At 36.5% G+C, this 19,926-nt stretch overlaps 1 protein-coding gene across 1 annotated transcript in view; it reads right to left on the minus strand.

Annotated features, from left to right (window-relative positions):
- PLA2G4A (phospholipase A2 group IVA) overlaps positions 1 to 19,926 on the minus strand; it is a 147,451-nt gene that overhangs the window by 66,673 nt on the left and 60,852 nt on the right. The window contains exons 4-6 of the mRNA XM_058539851.1: positions 14,589 to 14,737; positions 13,541 to 13,654; positions 2,420 to 2,457 (exon numbers count right to left, since the gene is read on the minus strand). Coding sequence (XP_058395834.1) covers positions 2,420 to 2,457; positions 13,541 to 13,654; positions 14,589 to 14,737 — 301 coding nt within the window. The remainder of the gene's footprint in view (positions 1 to 2,419; positions 2,458 to 13,540; positions 13,655 to 14,588; positions 14,738 to 19,926) is intronic.

A 19,926-nucleotide genomic window follows, 5' to 3' on the forward strand; every position in this document is an offset into this window, starting at 1 on the left:
GTATATCAAAGCATTGATTACACAGATATTAAACTTTATTATGAAGATTATGTAACAAGATGGGAAAAGAGTAAGATAGTGAATTAGCATTTTTTTAAGTCAAGTGTTAGGGTAAGCTCTTTTTCAAATATTTATTACAATACCTTACATTGAGTATCTTCTAACCACTTTAAGAAATAAAAATCTCACCTGCACATTTGTCTCTGTGAATCCTACTCAATTTTATTTCCTGTTCTGCTCCTCAGAGGTAACCACTACCTTAAATTTGCTCTTTATTATTCCAATGTATTTGTTTATAATTTTACAATATATATTTATGTCTCTAATTAATATATAGAATCACTTTACAGGTTTTTAATTTTTTATGAATGCTATCCACTTTACCTATTCTGCAAAATTATTTTTTTACATTGAACACTTTGTTTTTCAGATTTATCTCTGTTTACATAAATAGAATGAATATAAACATTTTTACCAGCATGGAGTATTTTTATTATATGATGATAGCATAGTTTATTTATGCATGAACATTGAGGTTACTTCCAATTTTTTTTAGCTATTACAAACAGTACCTCTATGAACATTTGATGTACATGTGGAAAAGATTCTTATGATATATGCTCTTTAGAAAGAACATCTCACTAAGTCATCACAATAGATATGCTTATAAAGTACTCTTTTCTGTTTTACAAATGAGTAAAAAAGTAATTAGAAATCTTTCAAACATTAACATAATTAGCAAGTAGTAGATTTAAATCCAGGACTTCTCATTCTAGAACTCATGTTCCATGTAATACACTATGCTGATCACTATCTTACATTAACAGTGCACGAACATAGATGTTTAGAAGATATCAGTACAAAAGTATCTAAAATAAAATTCAAAAAATGTTGAGTAATTTTATAAAAATAGTAACAGAAGTATGGTTCATTTATTTGTTCTATGCATTAGCTTTAATTAATCTTCTTTCTTGATTTTATTTTATATTTAATAAAAGACATTCCATGGAAAATTGAATTTTTCTTTTAAGAACATTTCCATTTTAGAGTCAAGACAAATTAACATATAAAAATAGAGTTTGATTAAAATTCAGTATAAATATATAGTAAATTTATTCTGAGTATATGTACTCTTTTTTTTTTTTGCTGAGGAAGAGTCACCCTGAGCTAACATCTGTGCCAATCTTCCTCTATTTTGTATGTGGGTTGCCACCACAGCATGGCCGCCACCGAGTGGTATACGTCAGCGCCCAGGAACTGAACCTCAGCTGCTGAAGTGGAAAGCAGCAAACTTAACGACTATGCCACAGACCTGGCCCCTATGTACATTATTTAGCTGAGGTTTTTCCTACATTTTTTGATAACTGTGCTTCGTCAAAGCCAATTTTGTTTTACACAATATGGTCGTAACTACATCACTGAAGAACATTTCCCATTAAAACAAACAGCATTACTTTCAAAGTCAAATAACAAAAATATTTCTAATCTCATGCCAAAATATACCATTTTTAAGCAAGAATCAATGCAATGTAAAATAACACAAGTCAATAACTTGGACTGTCCTTTGATACTTCCTGATATACACTGAGGGACAGTGGCAATTTACACAATAATTTACTCAGTTGTATCAACATGTTCTGGGGATCAAAATAACAGAAAGAAATACCTAAACCCAATGTCAATGTATCCATCATCATTCATTTGGCAAATCACGAGATATGAGGATGTTACACTAATTTACGCGGTGTTTGCGTAAATAAAATGTGTGTACTAGTAACTTTGGTTGAACTCACTTTAACAGGGAAGTTGAAGGCGACACAAAAAGGTTGAGGGAGGTGGGATCCACCAGACTCAGCGTTAGGTCAGAGATCTGCTAATTCTCAAGAAAGGCCTCACTTCCCGAAGACTCATCATTTGAAAATAAATAAATGATTTTCCAACATTCACCTTTGGAGGCCACTTTGAAAGAGCAACATGGTTTGTGGAACTTTACCATTCGTAGTCCTGCTGATCACTATGAACAAAAAGTCTCAATTTTCAGTTTTTTCTCTTTACAGTTTCCTGTTTATGTACACTTTCGTGTTTTTGAATATCTATCTGAATCAACAGTGGAAAATAGGCTTAAATAACTGTATTCATTTCTATGGAAATAGATATATAAATTGAAGGAGGACTCTTTCTAAAAGCCCATATTCTGACATCTATATTTAACCACCAAACTACTGAAAAATTAAGCAAAGAATATTAGATTTTTTTTTAATGTTATAGCTATCAGAAGAGAGCTAACAAAAATGAAAGTACATTTAATGCAATTTTTAATATTCAAAGCTGTCAGAATTATTTCATATATTAAAAGTATACTCTTAAAATAAGTCAGTGGATCACTCACAATATTTTCCATCCAACAAAATACACTTACCAAACTTCAAGAGACATTTCCAGAATCATTTCAGTGACCTAAAACAGATACATTGTCAGATTAGGTCATAAAATGGATGTGTGTTATATATAATGCAAACAGAGTTAAAATAATTTTTGAGTGCCAGATTACTTTTAATCTAAAAAAAAACCCTAAAATTAAAAGTAACATAGCTCCATGAAGACCCTAAATTACAGGTGTATTTCAATAAATAATTTTTTTGCTATTTTTCATATGTCTACTTAATAAGTCATTTTAGCAAACATAAGAATTGCCTCTGCACTCTTGTTTTCCTCCTTCACTAAAAGGAGTTAGTTCAGTTCCACAATCATTATTCAGGAAACATAAAAATTGCCTGAAATCTAAAAACCTCAAAGATATTGTGTCTATTATTCAGGAGCTGCCTCTGAGCCTCAAAATCAGAGGCCGAAATGGCCGGGAAGTTAAAGAAAACCTGGCTGAATATTCACACGTGTGACAAGTGTGGGCTGCAGTAAACTGGAGACGGAACATCTACCCATGGTGGGCAGCAGGACCCTGGCAGAAACCAAGTGTGGTCAGCTCAAAAACATCTGCAAACGGGATGTGAGGCTCAGGTTTTTACTTTTTCAACACTACGTGGGTCAACCAAACTTAGAGCTGGACTCCATCATGTCAATGGGCCAATTTTGCTTTAATGGAAAAGAAAGTGATTAATATCTAGAAAGAAAAAAGGATATTAAAAGGTGTCTCTTCAGAGACTATAAATCTGTTGGATAGAAAGATCTTTTCAATACTATCCCTGCCATTAGTTATGAATAATGTATGTTTAGATTGTTATGAGACCCAAATGAGAAAATGTTTTGCACGCTGCTACATAGTTGTAAGATGGTGCTATTATTTTTATTATATCAGTTACCACAAGAATATAGTTAGAGTGAACTTGTTCAATATCTTCAAATACAATAGAACTAGGATATGGCCCTTAAAATGTGGAGAGGATATTTTTAGAACCAACATAAAATGCTATAGATTATTGGCTTTGATTTCTTTTCGTGTTCAGGGATGGAAAAAAACAAACTAGAAGGAGCTTTCCAAAAGGTTAAAATAAGTTCATGGATAATTCTCAGTACTGAATTTTATGAGTGAGAAAAAGGTATTGAAACCATCTGTACAAAAATTTGCCTCTCCCACTAAACTGCAAGCTCTGTCGTATATAGGTCTGTATTACTAGTTCATAGCACAGTATTTGGCATACAATAGACAATCAAAAAATATTTGTTGAATTACTGTGCATATGTGTGTGACAGGGAGCATATCAGACAATCTTTTCCTGTCAAGAAACACCTCACTGCTACTAGAGATAAAATCATGGGCTGGTCAGACCCAGATAGCAGTTCCCATAGAATTCCGTGAACCTGTATTCATCAAAGCAGCATATAAATGTTACTTTGAAGTTAATAAAATAATCAGGACTACCAATACAAATAGAATTGTACATGCCCAGATGAATCATAGTTCAATGTAAGTCAAAAAGGTGATTGGCTTCTAAACAATTAATTTAGAAATGCTGTCTATCCTATCAGTGAAAGCACTGCTCACATTATGTCTAGTCCACATTTGAAAATTTCAAATGGAGTCTTTCCCAAAGAGAGTTTGTAGAACATTTTATATTGAAAGAAGTTACATGAGATATTTAGTAAGAAAAAAAAGGCATGGGTAAAACATGGTCTGTTTTTTTTCAAAAAGAAAAAACAGGAAAGCTATTATTAAAATGAGACAAGATTTACTGTTTTTATCTCCAGAGGGCAGAAGCACCATGAGAGAATGGAAATTAAAAGAACAATATTACTACTCAATATGGAATTTTCTAACAAATGGAAGGATTTAAGGTTGGAACGGGCAGCAAGTGTTCAGGAAAAAGCTGGTTTCCCATCTGGCAGGTCCCTAACCAATTTATATATTAAAATATTCAATGCCTGAATATACTTACTGCCTACATTCTACATGTCCCTTCTACATCCATGTACAACATTTCTTGGCTAAGACATTCATGATCCTAGACAGATGGATAAGACTCTTTAAATAAAGGCACAATGAGAGAAGAGAAGACACAGGATTTTTCTACCATTTGGAATATTACAGAATGTTTTGCCCTGGTTCTTGTCACAAGTATTGGGATCCTCACTTCCACATGTTGCCCAAGTGGATCACCCACAACCAGGAGGAAATTTTAAACTCTCCCACATGCGCTGCGTTCACACACGCTATGAAGACTGACATTCACAATCTCTCTGCGCCTCTCACCTGGAACATGTCATTCAGATAAAACAGCCACAAAAATATGTACTTCCTGTGAGGCATTAAACAATTATTGTAACTCCTTCCCACACACTTTATAAAGCACTCTGCGTTACAGTCTTTCAGGTTGCTTGCATTATCAAGGCAATGAGAAGGAAAGGTAACCTCATCTCCCAGCTTTCCCCAGCCCTGTAATACTTAGCTAGGAACGAGAACAAGTGAGAACTCCACCTCTTCTAGGAATTATAAGTGGGAGAAGTGGACTGTACTCACTGTACATTCTTGTGGAAAACAACAATCTCCTCTCTGAATTCCACAATGGAAAGCAATTTTAGATGCTCACAATGGAAGATGTTCAGTTGGAGGAGGAGGAGGGAAACTAGAGGACAGAAACTATTTAAAAAAAAGCCATTTCAAACTTAAAAATAATTTAAAAAGTGGGGCTGGCCTGGTGGCATAGTGGTTCCACTTTGGCGGCCCGGAATTTGCTGGTTCAGATCCTGGGCATGGACCTGCTCACCACTCATCAACCCATGCTGAGGGGGCAACCCACATAGAAGAACTAGAAGGACCTACAACTAAGATATACAACTATGTACTGGGGCTTTGGGGAATAAAAAGAAAAAAGGGAGATTGACAACAGATGTTAGCTCAGGGCCAATCTTCCCCCCCCCAAAAAAAAAGAAAAAATGCATCAGCAAAAATAATATCAAAAGTATCTAACACACTAATCCTCTTGCAAACTTTCCAGGGTCATTATGAAATAATAAAGCTAAAACAATAAGCATAGTGCCTGGCATTAAGGAGGGCCTCTAAAATCATTATTACAAAAAAGATGCACACAGTCAAATAATTTTAAACTTAAGAATCTATCCTGTTAGTAAAGAGCTCTTCAAATATGCCATACCTTCTCTTATTAATACACTCCAGTATTTACAACTTTTACTTTCAATAAAACATTATTTTGAATTCTGATCCCTCTTGAGTCAATTTACTCTTTTTTTCTTTCTTGGTAGAAGTAAACAACAACTAATCACCATGTTGATTCAAAATCATTTACATCTTTCAAGAGAATTACATAATATTTTCTGCTTTATCTGTATGTATTTGACATATGCAAGATAAAAATAAAATTACATTAAAAAAATTAGGGTCACTTTTACTAAGAATCATGTTTCTGTACACTAAACTCCATCCTATGAAGAAGGAACCAGATGTGAGTCTAATAAGGAGACAATTCAAATGAAGAGAGGAAATTACAAATCCACTATTACAAAGTAGGTCACAGCTAAATAAATTCTGCATGCTTAAAATTGAATGAGACACTGCTAAAATCATTCTTTAAAATATACATGATTTTTTGATAACACTAAAAACTAACTTTTATTTATTTTTTATTGAGGTATAATTGACATATAATATTTTATTAGTTCTAGGTTTGTAACATGATTCGATATTGTATGTATTGCAAAATGATCATCACAGTAAGTCTAGTTAACATATGATTTCTTAATAAAATAAAATTAGCATTTACTGCCAGGAATCATCTAGTCCATCACCCAAGAATTCAAGATAATTGTGCCCCCCAAAATATTCCCAGAGAGTCTGAAAAGACTTAAAAGATAAAAACAATACAGTATTTCCCCTGTAGCCATGTTCTGCTCTATCAGAGTTTTCCTCCTTACATCTGATGATAATCTCTCTTTCCTTAATTTAAGGTCCCTTTTCCTTATGTGGACATCGGAAATTCTGAAAGAGCTGTGTAATCATTAGCTATCATACAACAAATCAGATTTCCTACAGCACTACTGCCAAACCAAAATACTATCTCTTTTTTTCCAAATGGGAATCTCTCAGCCTCTCCAGTTTTTCTCTTTTTAAATCTCATTTAGTTTCATTATGCCTGTCTGAGTAGTTCCCAGGTTTTCTGTATTTCCCGTAAGTGCACTCATTTATCCACTCATCCAAAAATGATTCAAGCACCTAATGTGTGTCAGGCTGGGTGTGCCAGGGTAAATAAGCTGAACATGTTCTACTCCCTGATGGAATTGAAGTCCAGTAGAGGACCCCAAGGATATAAGAGAATTCTAAAATGCCCTACAATTTACAACTTAGAAATTGTAGAAGTGCCAAAAATACTCACTTAAGTTTCCATTGTTAGTATCCCAAAATAAAAGTGGATTTTTTCTTAAAGCCAGGAATTCTTTGACCTATGTTTGAACTCCGCTCCACATCAATCTGATGGCATTCACATCTTAGCCAAAGACCTCCCAAATTTCTCACAAAATTATATAGTTCTCTTGTTTTCCCTCCAAACTCTGCTTCCTCTCATTCTCTGAGCTAAATTGTAGTCTTTGTCTTCACACATCAATACGTAGTTTTCCAATGAAATCATCCTGATACCAATCTGATTCTGAACTCACCATCAAAACTCCCGTTTAAGTTTTGCCCCTCTCTCTTCTATAGAACGACCTCATTGACCTCATTCATGTTCAAGTTGCAATCATGAATAAGTAATAATCAAAGAAAGCAATCGGCCAAAATTAGATACCACAGAAGCCATGAGACAATGGCTATTCTAAAATAATAACACTAACTTCTAAATAAAGATGGCAAATTAAAACACCGTACAATGTAAGCTTAGAGGCTACTTTCCTCAAAGTATTGGCCAAAACAAACTAATTTCATCTAGAGAATAAAGATGTGTAATCTTTCTCTGTTTCACTATGAAACCTTAGCATTTTCATGATGCTCTTGAAGTAGGCTACTTTGTTTACACAAAACACAAAATTCTGAAGATACTATATCTTTCCACTTTAAAATGGGATACTATAACTCAAAGTCACACTTGAAATATTCAGTAATGGGTGACCAGAACATTTTTGAACTGTGTTGAAACACATGATCACTAAATTTTTAGGCTCTCTCTCTATATAAATAAGTTCATTTCGGTCAGTAAGTTCAAATGAATAAGGAAGTTTAATAATCAATCAAGTCAGTTTCATGAAGCACATGACAAATAGTCACATCTGGCCAGTTACAATTATAATGAGAATATCTAATATTTATTTAGTGCTTACCAAGCCAGGCACTGTTCTAAAACTTTCTAAGCATTAACTCATTTAACCATAACCACAAATCTAAGAGGTAGGTACTATATACAGCTCTGTTTTACAGATGAGGATGCATGGCAAAGAGAAAAAAAAATAACTTGTCCAACATCACACAGTGAACAGGTAGCAGAATCGTGATTCCAACCCAGGCAGTGGCTGGCTGAGTTTGAGCCTGAGGTTGAAAGCAGCAGGTCCCACCACTTTCTCTCGAACGACAACTCTGATGCTCTCTGAACTTACAACTCTGAGAAACACAACCTAACCTAGATTGCATAAACGCTAGCTGAAAAACAAAAACTGTGGACCTAGCCCTAAGATTGGCTCCCCTTCTCCCCCCAAAAAAAGTTCTAAAATTGAGTTGAGTGATAAATCCCAGTCTCCGGAAGAGCTGGATCCACAGTTTTCCAACTTGAGCTGATTTTCACTACTACTAAGCAATCATTCCATTCAACTCAGTGACACACCAAAGCTCTTGCTACATTTATTTTCCTCAAGTCCCCCAGTACCCCTCATCCCTTCGTCACTTTCCACAGAAGTAGTCTGCTAAAGATGAATCAACATTTTTGTTTTCAAAATTAAACATTCTCTGTATCTTTACCTACTAACTTTTTGCTTACTAATATTTCTGAGGAAAAGCCAAATGCTGTTTGCTCTAAATTCCCCATTAACTGGTCAAAAACCTTCCACGTCTCACTGCTGTCTGTAAGATAGCATCCAAATTCCAATATCTTGAATTTGAGCTCTGTTATGGTCTGATCCCAATGTACCTGTTCTTCCTTCACGCACGAGCGCTCTGCTCCTGTCGCACTTGTCTAGACTCTGTTTCCTGAACACGCTTATCCTTTCTAGTCTCATGACTATGAGCAAAGGCTCAGGCTGTTCTCGCCACCAGAAGAGGCTTCCACCCTTTTAGAGATCCAACCACATCCTTCCTTTAAGGACAAGACTAAGCCATTGATATCTACTGTAACCCACAATGGTCCACTGTAATCCCATCCCCTTTTGCCTCTCAGTCCTCATCTCTTACCACTCTCCCTGCTACTCTTTCTTTGTGTCCAGCTATACTCTCCTCCTTACTGTTACTCAACATGCCAGGCAAACTTCTACTTCAGGAACTTTCTACTCAGAGAGTCTTCTGCCTTCAGACATCATCAGAGATGCTTTTCTTAGCCACATTTTGGAAATGCATTTGCAAACCCCTTCACACACATATGCACACTCCCCTCTCCTTCTTGCCTGGTTTATTTAGCACTTGTCACTATCACTATCTCACACAAGTACCTCTTACTTATTTATCTTGCCTCTTGTCTATCTTTCTAAGTAGAACATAAGTTCCACGAGGGTAGGGATTCTTGTTTGTTTTGTTCGCTGCTGCATACGTAGTACCTAGAGATTGTCTACCACACACTAGGTGCTCAATAGTTATTTGTGAAATGAATGAATGAACAATTCCTTCTTATAACTCTCATGGTACATACAGCCACACTTAATATTATAATAATGTAAGCACTAATCTCTAATGAGATTATGATTCAGCATAATGATATGCTGAAGTTTTTAGGGGTCAAGCACACTGTTGTCTGCAATTTTTTTTTAAATGCATTAAAAAATTATGATGGTTTGATGATGGATAGATGGAGAGATATGTGGCAAAGCAAGTACAGTAAAATGTTAATTGTAGAATCTAGCTGGCAGTTATATGGGTATTCAATGTACAAATCTTTCAACTTTTTATATGCTTGAAAATTTTGATAATAAAATTTTGGGAAAAGATATAATGATTTAGAAAGGCCTTCCCTAACTATATAAACCTTAGTTGCCCACCAGCTATTCTCTATCACATCCCTCTGTTTTCTTTGCTTCCTAGTATTTATCACGGGCTGATGTTGTGTTGATCACCCTTTTGCTCTCTGTTGACTATTTACCTTCCCCACTAGAGTGCAAGCTCCCTGGGAACCAGAACATCACCTAGCATGTCCTCTGCTGTTTGCCCGTCACCTAAAATATTGCCTGGAACATAAGTGGTTTAATAAATAACTCCTAGGTATGTAAATCAATGAGTAGATGTCTCAAGATACTGCTTATTGTATTCCTTATGAGTCTATATAGGAAGGTCTACTCTTTTCCAAACAGATTATCGGTCCCTTGAAAATGGAACTTTTTGTAGCTTTCTTAATATTTAGCAAAGTTTTAGGTGCACAAGAAAAGCTCAAATTCTCACATTAAAAAATTAATCTATTGACAGGTTATATAATTTTTAAAGTACATAATAAAGATTCTTATTATTGCATTATTCTTTTGTTTCCATATCTGTAAAATGGGAAGAATTGAAAACTTTTGGGTGAAAATGGTCAAAAATAAGATATTCTTTCTGCATCACAGAATTTATAAGTTAGAAGGGATCTCAGAAATAAGTTAATCAAAAGTTTCATTTTAGAGATGAAGAAAATCAGACTCAGAGAGAAAGAATGACAACTCAAACATTCTAGAGGGAGATCAGCGACAGACAAAATGAGAGTCCAGGTCTCCCAATTCCCAGTTCCCATCCTGAGTGGGTTGAACAGGCCCTTGGGAATCTGGCATTCTCCATTTGGAGGCTCCGGTTCTTTCTCCAGCTGGCTGCTGGCCACAGAAATCACTCTATGTTGACTCATTATTAACTTTTGGATGACAAAATTTTGAAGGAATTTTTGCTAATAAAGTCTTCGCTTGAAGTATGTGTTCTCCCTTTGCTAAATCCAAGTGCTTGCTTTACTGTACCAGATTGCCATAATCATCTTCAAGAATTGTTTAAAAACCTCTTCTCCCACGTAATTCCCTCGCAACCTGTTCCCTCTTACAAACTCTGAACATTGTAGAAAGAAGACCGTCCTCCTCTGAAAAATGGAAATTCAGAGACAAGGACAGGCTGAATGGCTGCATAGGGCACGCCACATGATCTGGGGGACAACACGGGGCTCTCCAACCAGCCATCACCCATCTACCTCTCTCCCCACTCCCATCACAGGTCACCAAATCAAAGAACACTTGTTCAAATGAAAACTGCAAAGGATTCTTGAGAACAGAGTAATAAAAAAAGCTGCTTGGCCAACTGTTTTCTCAGGCACACTTAAGAAAATAATTATGTAAGCTACTTTAAATTCAGGAATGTAGAAAATCTTTTTTAGAGCCCCAGAGGTTACACACCTACCCATAGGAAATGACAGGAGGAGAGGAAATGCATGGTTCCCTACAATATCTTCTCTTACAATCAGTCTTTGTGTCATAGACTGAAGAGCAGAAAAAAATATTAAACTTCGGAAAGGCCAATTCATGCTTACAAAACCCTCAACAAATGTTTATTGAGTACTGATCCTAGCAACATGCCTTTGACCACGTCTAAACAACCTACCCCGCTACTCACCAACATGTACCTGCCAAGCGTGTAACTTGCCATGCCCCAACTTGCTTTCCTTCTTTCAAGGCTCCGGGCCTTTGCAGTTTCTCTTGCCTAGAATGATCATAACTGCTTCTCTGCCTGCTGAAATTCTACTCTTTTCTCAAGGTACAACAACAGCAACAAAAACAAGATTCATATAGTGCTTAATGTGTACCAGACACTGTTGTAGGCACTTGTACGTATGCATACAACTATGTGTGTATAGTATTTATATATATTTCTATAATCAATTATCATTACATATTTAATATCAAATAAATTATATACCTAATAAACATACAACTAATATAGGATCTGTATTTTATATAATAAATATCAAATTATAATTCAATGATTATGTTTAAATATATTTATATGTAACCCACATATTATATATGTATTTATATATATAAATTATAATGACTCCCCTATGAGATATTTTCCCTACTTTACAGATGAGTAAATAGAGGCACAGAGGAGCTAAGTGATTTCCTCATGATGACAAGGGACAGAGCTGAGATTTCAACACCAAAGTGCTTAGTTTCAAATGCCAAGGTGTTAACCACTATGTTCACTGTTTAACCTGTTCAAAATCACCTACTGATACAGAGTCATCCCGGGCCTCCTCTCACAACACAGTCTTTCTTTATTCTGTCTTCCCACTGCACTCTGCACATACCTCATTGATACCGATCTCACTGTATGGAGGTGTCTTTTTGCCACATGTATGTATTTCCTTATGTCCACCTCCCTTTCCAACCGGTACCTCACCTCTACCAGCTGAAGATAACTGGGGGGAGAACGTCCTGTACCTTATTCTTCTTCATATTCCCTGCACAAAACACAATGGCTGATGCATAGTAGATTTCAATGCATGTTTGCAAAAGGAGTTAATGAAATAGCTTTATAAGAGGTCGACAGAAATGTGGGCAGTGTATCTCTTGGCGCTGGATAGAAGACATGTTTCCCGGAGCAGCTGAAGGGATCAGCAGGGAGTGTGTGACCGGAGTGTCCTCAAGGCACCTGGGTGTCTCTGATTGCATGAACTGGTCAGGTAGCCCTTTGGGCTTAAGTTGGTTTCTAAATAGGTATACATTCATTCAATAAATATAAACTATGTATTAACTCTGTAATTAGGCATGCATAACCAGTATTCTAGTTTCCCGACCTACAGGATTTTAGTTTATGGGGAGAGGGGGGAATGAAAAATTGAACGGCTTAAGTGATTCAGTCCCAATGAATACCACAGATAATTATCATGGGGGTTCAAAGGAGGAAGTGATCATTTTGGATGGTAACGGTTAGGAAAGGAGGTGAGAGTTAAGACACGGGCAGGTTTGGGTGAGGAAAGAGATTTCGCAAGTCATTCCAAGGATAAGCGAAAACACAGAGTCTCTTCCAACAAGAAGAGTTTAATACATTAACCAGCCTTCTGCATACTGGTCTATCAGTCGTTCACATTTCTCACTGTAAACTACTCAATTTCTTAAAAAATTCAAAATCCAATGTTTGCTCTGCATAAATAATTTTTCTAGGGTTCTATTATTCCTAAATAAATTATTGAAACTTCAGAAATGCAGCAAACCTAAAAATATAGTCACACCTCACCTGACGACAGGCATACATTCTGAGAAATGCATCATTAGGTATTTTCATCGTTGTGTGAACATCATAGAGTGTACCTACACAAACCTAAATGGTATAGTTTACTACACACCTGGGACCACAGTCATATATGCGGTCTGTTTTTGACCAAAACGTTATTATGCAGTGTGTATAAAGATAACCAGAACCTCAAGATCATTTCTGGTGAACTTTCACTGCTTCGGCCCTAATTATTTGAGGATTATTTGAGACAGAAATATCCCTCCATAGAGGCTTAAGTTATTACTACACATATAATTTTGGAATAACTTGGATGTCCCAACAGTTTTCTTTGACTTCACTCATTCGTTCTCTCTCTCTCTGCCATTCCTCTCAGATTTTACATCTCCCTGTATCTTTCCAAATGTTTGTGGCAGACCCGCCAGTGGGGTCCAAACCACTGCTTAATCCTAGTGTTACCATTCGGAGCAACAAAAGAGATTAATGTCTCTGTGGTATTTAGTGAAATACCTCAACCAAAGTTTAGAGATATCGGAATAATAAAAGATTAGGAGAAGAAGTACAAGGAAAATAACATTTTCCCTTTAAAAAACAAAACATTCTCATGAATAAAGAAATAAAATTCCCAAACATTAAACCCAACTCTCCAGAACAATAGATTTTATCTGACATAAGGTTGAAAAATAATTCTGTTGTGTTACTTACTCTGTTGAAAATAAAAGGAACTTCTTTCTTCTCTCCCACTTTCATAGACGATATTGGAAAGGTTGCTGTCCCCAGAGTTTCATCCATGACATAATTGGCATCCATTAACGTAATCTAGAGAGTAAAGGGCAGAGCACAAGTATAAAATTTCCCTTGGATCTTTGGAAAACTCAAGTCTCTACCACATTTAAAAAATAAAAAATCTCAAATGATGTTTAACAGTCATTTGAGATCTTCAATATTCAACCAGTAATGAGACTTTGTCTTTTCTTTCTGAACCCCATTCACTACTAAAATAACAATAAATTTTTTCATTATTGTGTTTTCGAAAATAGAACTTTATCCTCTCTTAGAGGAAATGCTATTTTGGAATATGAGAAAGAAATTAACATAGAAAATTCATGGAACTATTTTGGGAAAGATCTATTTAGGGGCTGGCCCCATGGCTTAGCAGTTAAGTGCACGCTCTCCACTACTGGCGGCCCAGGTTCGGATCCCGGGCGCGCACTGATGCACCGCTTGTCCAGCCATGCTGAGGCGGCGTCCCACATACAGCAACTAGAAGGATGTGCAACTATGACATACAGCTATCTACTGGGGCTTTGGGGAGCAAAAGGGGAAAAAAGGAGGAGGATTGGCATGGATGTTAGCTCAGGGCTGATCTTCCTCAAAAAAAAAAAAAAGATCTATTTAAAGTTATTTCAAAGTTAACTGTTTTAACTTTAAGTTAATAAAGTTGACTTATTTTAAAGTCATAATCAATTTACAATACTTTTATTCTATTGTACATGGCTCCTCCTCTTTATAACAGAAAATATGCTTTCTCCAAAGCACGTGGGGAGGATGCAGATTCTTCCCAGCCCTACCTAACTCTTGCATTTCCCATTGGACACTCACATAACTTGATGTGCACCATCTAGTCTACCATGTTGCCTACTGGACTCCAACTACGTCTAACTGAGGAGAAAGAAGGCAGTAAGGAGACAAACTCAAGTATCAACCTCAAACGAATGATGACCATCAAACAGTCTCCACATGATTCACTTACCTCCAAAACATTTTCCTGATTAGGATCCAAAATAAATTCAAAGGTCTCATTCCACACAGGGTTTATGTTATTATTGAAATGTCTTGTTCTCTTCCTGCTGTCAGGGGTTGAGGAGATGAAAAGTTCCACATAGGGATCTGGAGTGTCAACTATAAAAAGTAAACACACGTGAGAAGGAGGCAAAAATGTGATTCATAGTTCCTAATTTATTTTTATTAGTATGTGTTGTCAGGTTACTTTCAATGAATCTGCAGTAACGTAGTCAAAATGTCTGAGACAAGATAACGTACAATAGAAAAATATTATAAATTATATACTTTTTATATATTTTGTCCCTGCCCTTCATAATAGTCCTGTGCGAGAAAATCATTTATTAGGTGATTTATTCAGAATTCCTCTGTCCACCTACAGGGCACATTCACTGCAGTCAACATCTCAGTCTAACTACTAGACAATGATAGCAATCTCACCCAGCTAACTACAGCATAACCTTCACTCCAGGACTATGATGGTGACAAGATCATGGGTTCAGGATCATGATGCTTGTCTATATTAGAAAAATTATCCTAATTACTGTATTTGACAAACAAAATAATAAAAGTCAGTGTGAAATAAATATTGTTTGCAATTATTGGGTTGCCTTGTATGGTTGTACTGGTTGTATACTGAACAACCCAAAGGGGTGACATTTATATTAGTAGTCAACATATATTTCTGAATTTATTATGGCAGTATTCATTCAGATGGAAGTGAGTGTCTCAAGAAGGTGACAGCTTTTTATATTGCACATAAAGGCCTACTTGAATCAGGGCATATGTGTAAAATGTAGTCCCCTTATCAGTGGGAGATATGTTCCAAGATCCTTAGTGGATGCCTGAAACTGCAGATAGTACTGAACCCTACATATATTGTTTTTTCCTATACATATGTACCTATGATAAAGCGTAATTTATAAATTAGGCACAGTAAGAGATTGACAACAATAACTAATAATAAAATAGAACAATTACAACAATACTTATAATAAAAGTTTCCATAGATCTTAGGATCCTCAGCATACGATTTATTTTCTTTCCTTTTTAAGTCTAGAACTTCCACCTCTTCACATAAAGGAAGCACTTTACAGCTTCTATTTGGAGTATCTGAATTGCCAGCATCACTACTCTAGCTCTTTGAGGCCATTATTAAGTAAAATAAGGGTTACTTGAACACAAGCACTGCGATACCGGGACAGTTGATCTGATAACCAAGACAGCTTCTAAGTGACTAACGGCGAGTAGTGTACACAGCGCGGATATGCTGGGATGAGTCACGTCCCAGGGTGGGGCGGAGCAGAAAGGCACCGGGATTTTATCACGCTACTCAGCACAGCATGATATTTAAAACTTATGAATTATTTATTTCTGGAATTTTCCATTTAATGTTTTCAGAGCGTGGTTGATCATGGGTACCTGAAACTGCTAATAAGGGGGGACTACTGTAGAAAAAAACAACTGCAAATAAAGTATTTAAATTTCCTCCCACTATATATTCACTTAACTACAAGCAACTGACCCCGAGCAGTAGAAATATTGATCACTCTCTCTTTGGAGGTTCCACTGAATCCTTCATCTTCTTATAGCATTACACACACTATATTTTACGGATGAAATTTTACATCCATCTGTCTTTTCCTACAAGACTATCAACAACCTGAGGGCAGGAATCAAGTCTTACTCATCTTTATATCTTCAGAATTTAGCAACTCGCACAATATTTAAGGTCTCCTAACTTAAAGACTTGACTTTTCTCTTTAACACATCCTTTCCCATGTGGCCATTATAATTCATAACCGCAAAAACCAGTAACTGAGTAATGACTGTTAGGGTCTCTGTTAAGAACTATTATACACACTAGTCTCATTCAAATCTCACAACAGCACTGTATGGTAAGTACTTTATTTTAGTGTTGAGGCAACGGGAAATGAGAGATTTTAAATAATCTGCCCAATATCACACAGCTAGTATCAGAGCAAGATCTGACTGCAGCAATCATTCTCAATGACCTCGTGATTCTAAGCACTAAAGATGAGATCATAAGGTATGGATTGCTATGGAAAGAGGAGCTGGACTTAGACTTTTGGAGAAGAGGGAGAAGGGAGAGAGGGAGGGAGAGAGAGAGAGAGGAGTGCTGCAGAGGTCCACACAAAAAGATACAAAAATTGAAAACTAAGGAAAAACAAAAATAATAGTTCTGAAATGATTGGTTTTCAAAGAAAACTTTTTAAAAAATGTGCTTTGTCCTTCAACAAGAGTTATGATCATCAACTAAGTTAATATATATCCTTCACTTAATTTTTGAACACTGCTTATAGCTCTTCTATGTGGTCATCAGACTGTAAGTGTGCTTTTTTACTGTCAAGTGGGAAGATCTACAAATGAGGTATAAGCATTTGGGAATGTCTTTTATTTAATTTTCCCACTTGGAGTTTATGCATCATTGGTCAAGGGCAGCTGAGTCTCAAATGTGAGAGTGTAGTATGAATGCCTAGATTTCTGGTTAAAAACACACACCCCTGACCCTCATCCCCTAAGACCCAGAATCGGTAGATTTTTCATGGAACTAGAGATCTGCATTTTTAAACAAATATTCTAACTGATACTGAGGTATCATATTTTGTTCACACTTTTGATATCCTATTTTCGAGAAAATGAAATAGTTATTGCAATTACATTTATTTATTTTTATTGAGATATAATTGACATGTAACATTGTGTAAGTGTAAATGTACAATGTGTTGGTTTGATACATTTATATATTACAATTTCTAACTCAATGCTTATATCTCTCAATGGGACCATGGGGGACAAATCAGAAAACAAAAAGACTGAGCAGGAAGGGTGGCCAGGGGAAATGGGCCAAAGAAGAGAAGGACATGCTACAAGGGGACTCTACCCACCTCCTCAACCAGGGGATGATTGTTCCTTTTCCTTAACCATATTCCTGCTATCCTCGCAGTGCTCAGGGTTGCAAACCGGAAATAAAACTACATGTCTAGAACAGCAGCAGGTGGCCGAAGATTATAAAGAAAAATATTTTTCCTCTTTTGTGTAGAAATAAGTATGTGATTTTAAGGGGAATATTCAATTGGCACTTCACATTAAAATGTACAAAAATGTTGCCCTGCATCATTCCATAGGGTTAGTTCTTTCTCATGGGGCTACTGCTCTTTTTTATCTTTCTCCGAAATATTAGAAAACACAAAATCAAGCAAAAACCAATCTAGAAAACAAAAAGTGTGTGGGAAGAGGAGGCATGCAGATGCGAAACATCATTCTTTCATTCAACAAATATCTGCCGTGCCTACCACATGCCAGGGACTGCCCGTCAAGAAGCTGTTTGGCTTTGAAAGGGAGCCAAACACAAAACTGCGATTTGCACCATGGAAGTGAGTCAAATGCTATTAGCCTAATTTTAGAGGCAAGGGAAAATGGGAGACAAGCATATACACTACTCCTGTGACTAGTAACTCAGTCACCGAGATGATTACACACAAATAAAGTCAAATCGTAGGTGGAGAACTTGCCTTTGGAGGCTTGATCTTCATTTTAATCTTTGAAGAAGAGGAGGGAGAGGTTTTCTTGAGCCAAAGAAGAAAGAGAAAGCAGAAAGTGACATTCCTCGGGAGGAATTAGATAGGAAAAGATTGCAGCAAATTGAAGTGCCATAAGTTAATCAGGGGTATCACCATCTTCTCAGCCATTTTGGACTCGCAACGAGTGAAATGCTTTAACAAATTCTAACTTTGCCAAAACGACAAAGAAAATACCACACAACGAGATGCCAAGACTACATTTATATGTCAAATCATCAACAGACCTTTTTTAAAAATTGAAATCCAGTTCAAAGCTTTGTCACTTTGGATTCTTATTATTTTTACTTTTAAATAAAATCAATATTCTCAAATTTTTACCAAGAGTGATAGTTTTTCTAGTTTCTCCTCTTGCTTCACTAGCAATGAGACTTCAAAATTAAGATGTCAAATGGTGCCAGACAGGGGAAAACCACTGACAGCTGCAAACTTCGATATTGCCATCTGCATCATTGCTAATCTTTGCAAGCTAAGAAACATCGGCAGCAGTGATAGACACTGCAGGATGAAAAAACATTTAAAGAGGCTAGTTTAAAATTGAATCACGATAGTCACATATCTCAGCTCACTCTTTAAATAATCTATAACCTTCACTGGCATGGTGGTATGGGGAAGCCTTGAAAACGGAAAGCAGTCCATTTTGACAGCAAAACTTATCCAACGCTTTAGAGAAGTTCCTAGAAGTGCATTAGGGGGAAAAAAAGCCAAATGTAGGAAAAGAAATTTTTTTTCTCCTGTGTACTTATTTCATGGCTGTGTGAATTAATGCCTATAGGGTAACTGGGTGTTGACTCACTACTTCACCTTGATTAGTTCCAGCTAAACAGGTGGTAAAGCAAAGATGTAACGTGTGGGCAAAGACTTTCTTACATCTCCTTTTATCTGAATCTTGACCAACAAAAATGATGGGGGTGTGAGTTACAGATCTTTTTTGCTCCCATACAGATGGCATGAAACTACATGCACCAGAAATAGCTTCAGAATTCCAGGGTTATAAAACTTTACATATACTTCAGGAGTTTAAGGAGTGCCTGCCTAAATTAATAACAGGTCCATCTGTCATTTTGGCTTTGCCTGAGCAATATATCCTATGATTCATGATAGGAGCTGGTGGCAGCTTCTAAACTCCAAGTTCTATTTTAAAAATTCTCCATTTGCTTTCTCATATCCACTTTGCTCATTAGCAACTTAAACCTTTTGCTTTAAATAAAGATGGCCCATAACCTGTTACGATTTTTCTGATAAACAGCCAAAAATCACAAAGGAAAAAGTCCCCCCAAATTCACAGTCAAAATGTCACATTCTGAATAGCTATGATCCTTAGCTTTAAGTGAACTTAAAGCCGTGTTCCTCAAAATGTAGTCCACTAATTATCTTTACAGAATCCTCCGGAGTGTTAACAATGCAGACACTTTGCATCTTCAATCAGAGTCTTTTTTTTTTTTAATCCAGTTCTTTTTTTAAAAAAATTTTATTTATTTATTTATTTCCCTCCAAACCCCCAGTAGATAGTTGTATGTCATAGCTGCACATCCTTCTAGTTGCTGTATGTGGGACGCGGCCTCAGCATGGCCAGAGAAGCGGTGCATCAGTGCGAGCCCGGGATCCGAACCCGGGCCGCCAGCAGCAGAGCGCGTGGACTTAACTGCCAAGCCACGGGGCCGGCCCTTCAATCAGTCTTCAACGTGGACTTGGAGATCTGCATTT

The sequence above is a fragment of the Diceros bicornis genome, chromosome 4, assembly GCF_020826845.1.
Source record: "Diceros bicornis minor isolate mBicDic1 chromosome 4, mDicBic1.mat.cur, whole genome shotgun sequence".
NCBI lineage: Eukaryota > Metazoa > Chordata > Mammalia > Perissodactyla > Rhinocerotidae > Diceros > Diceros bicornis.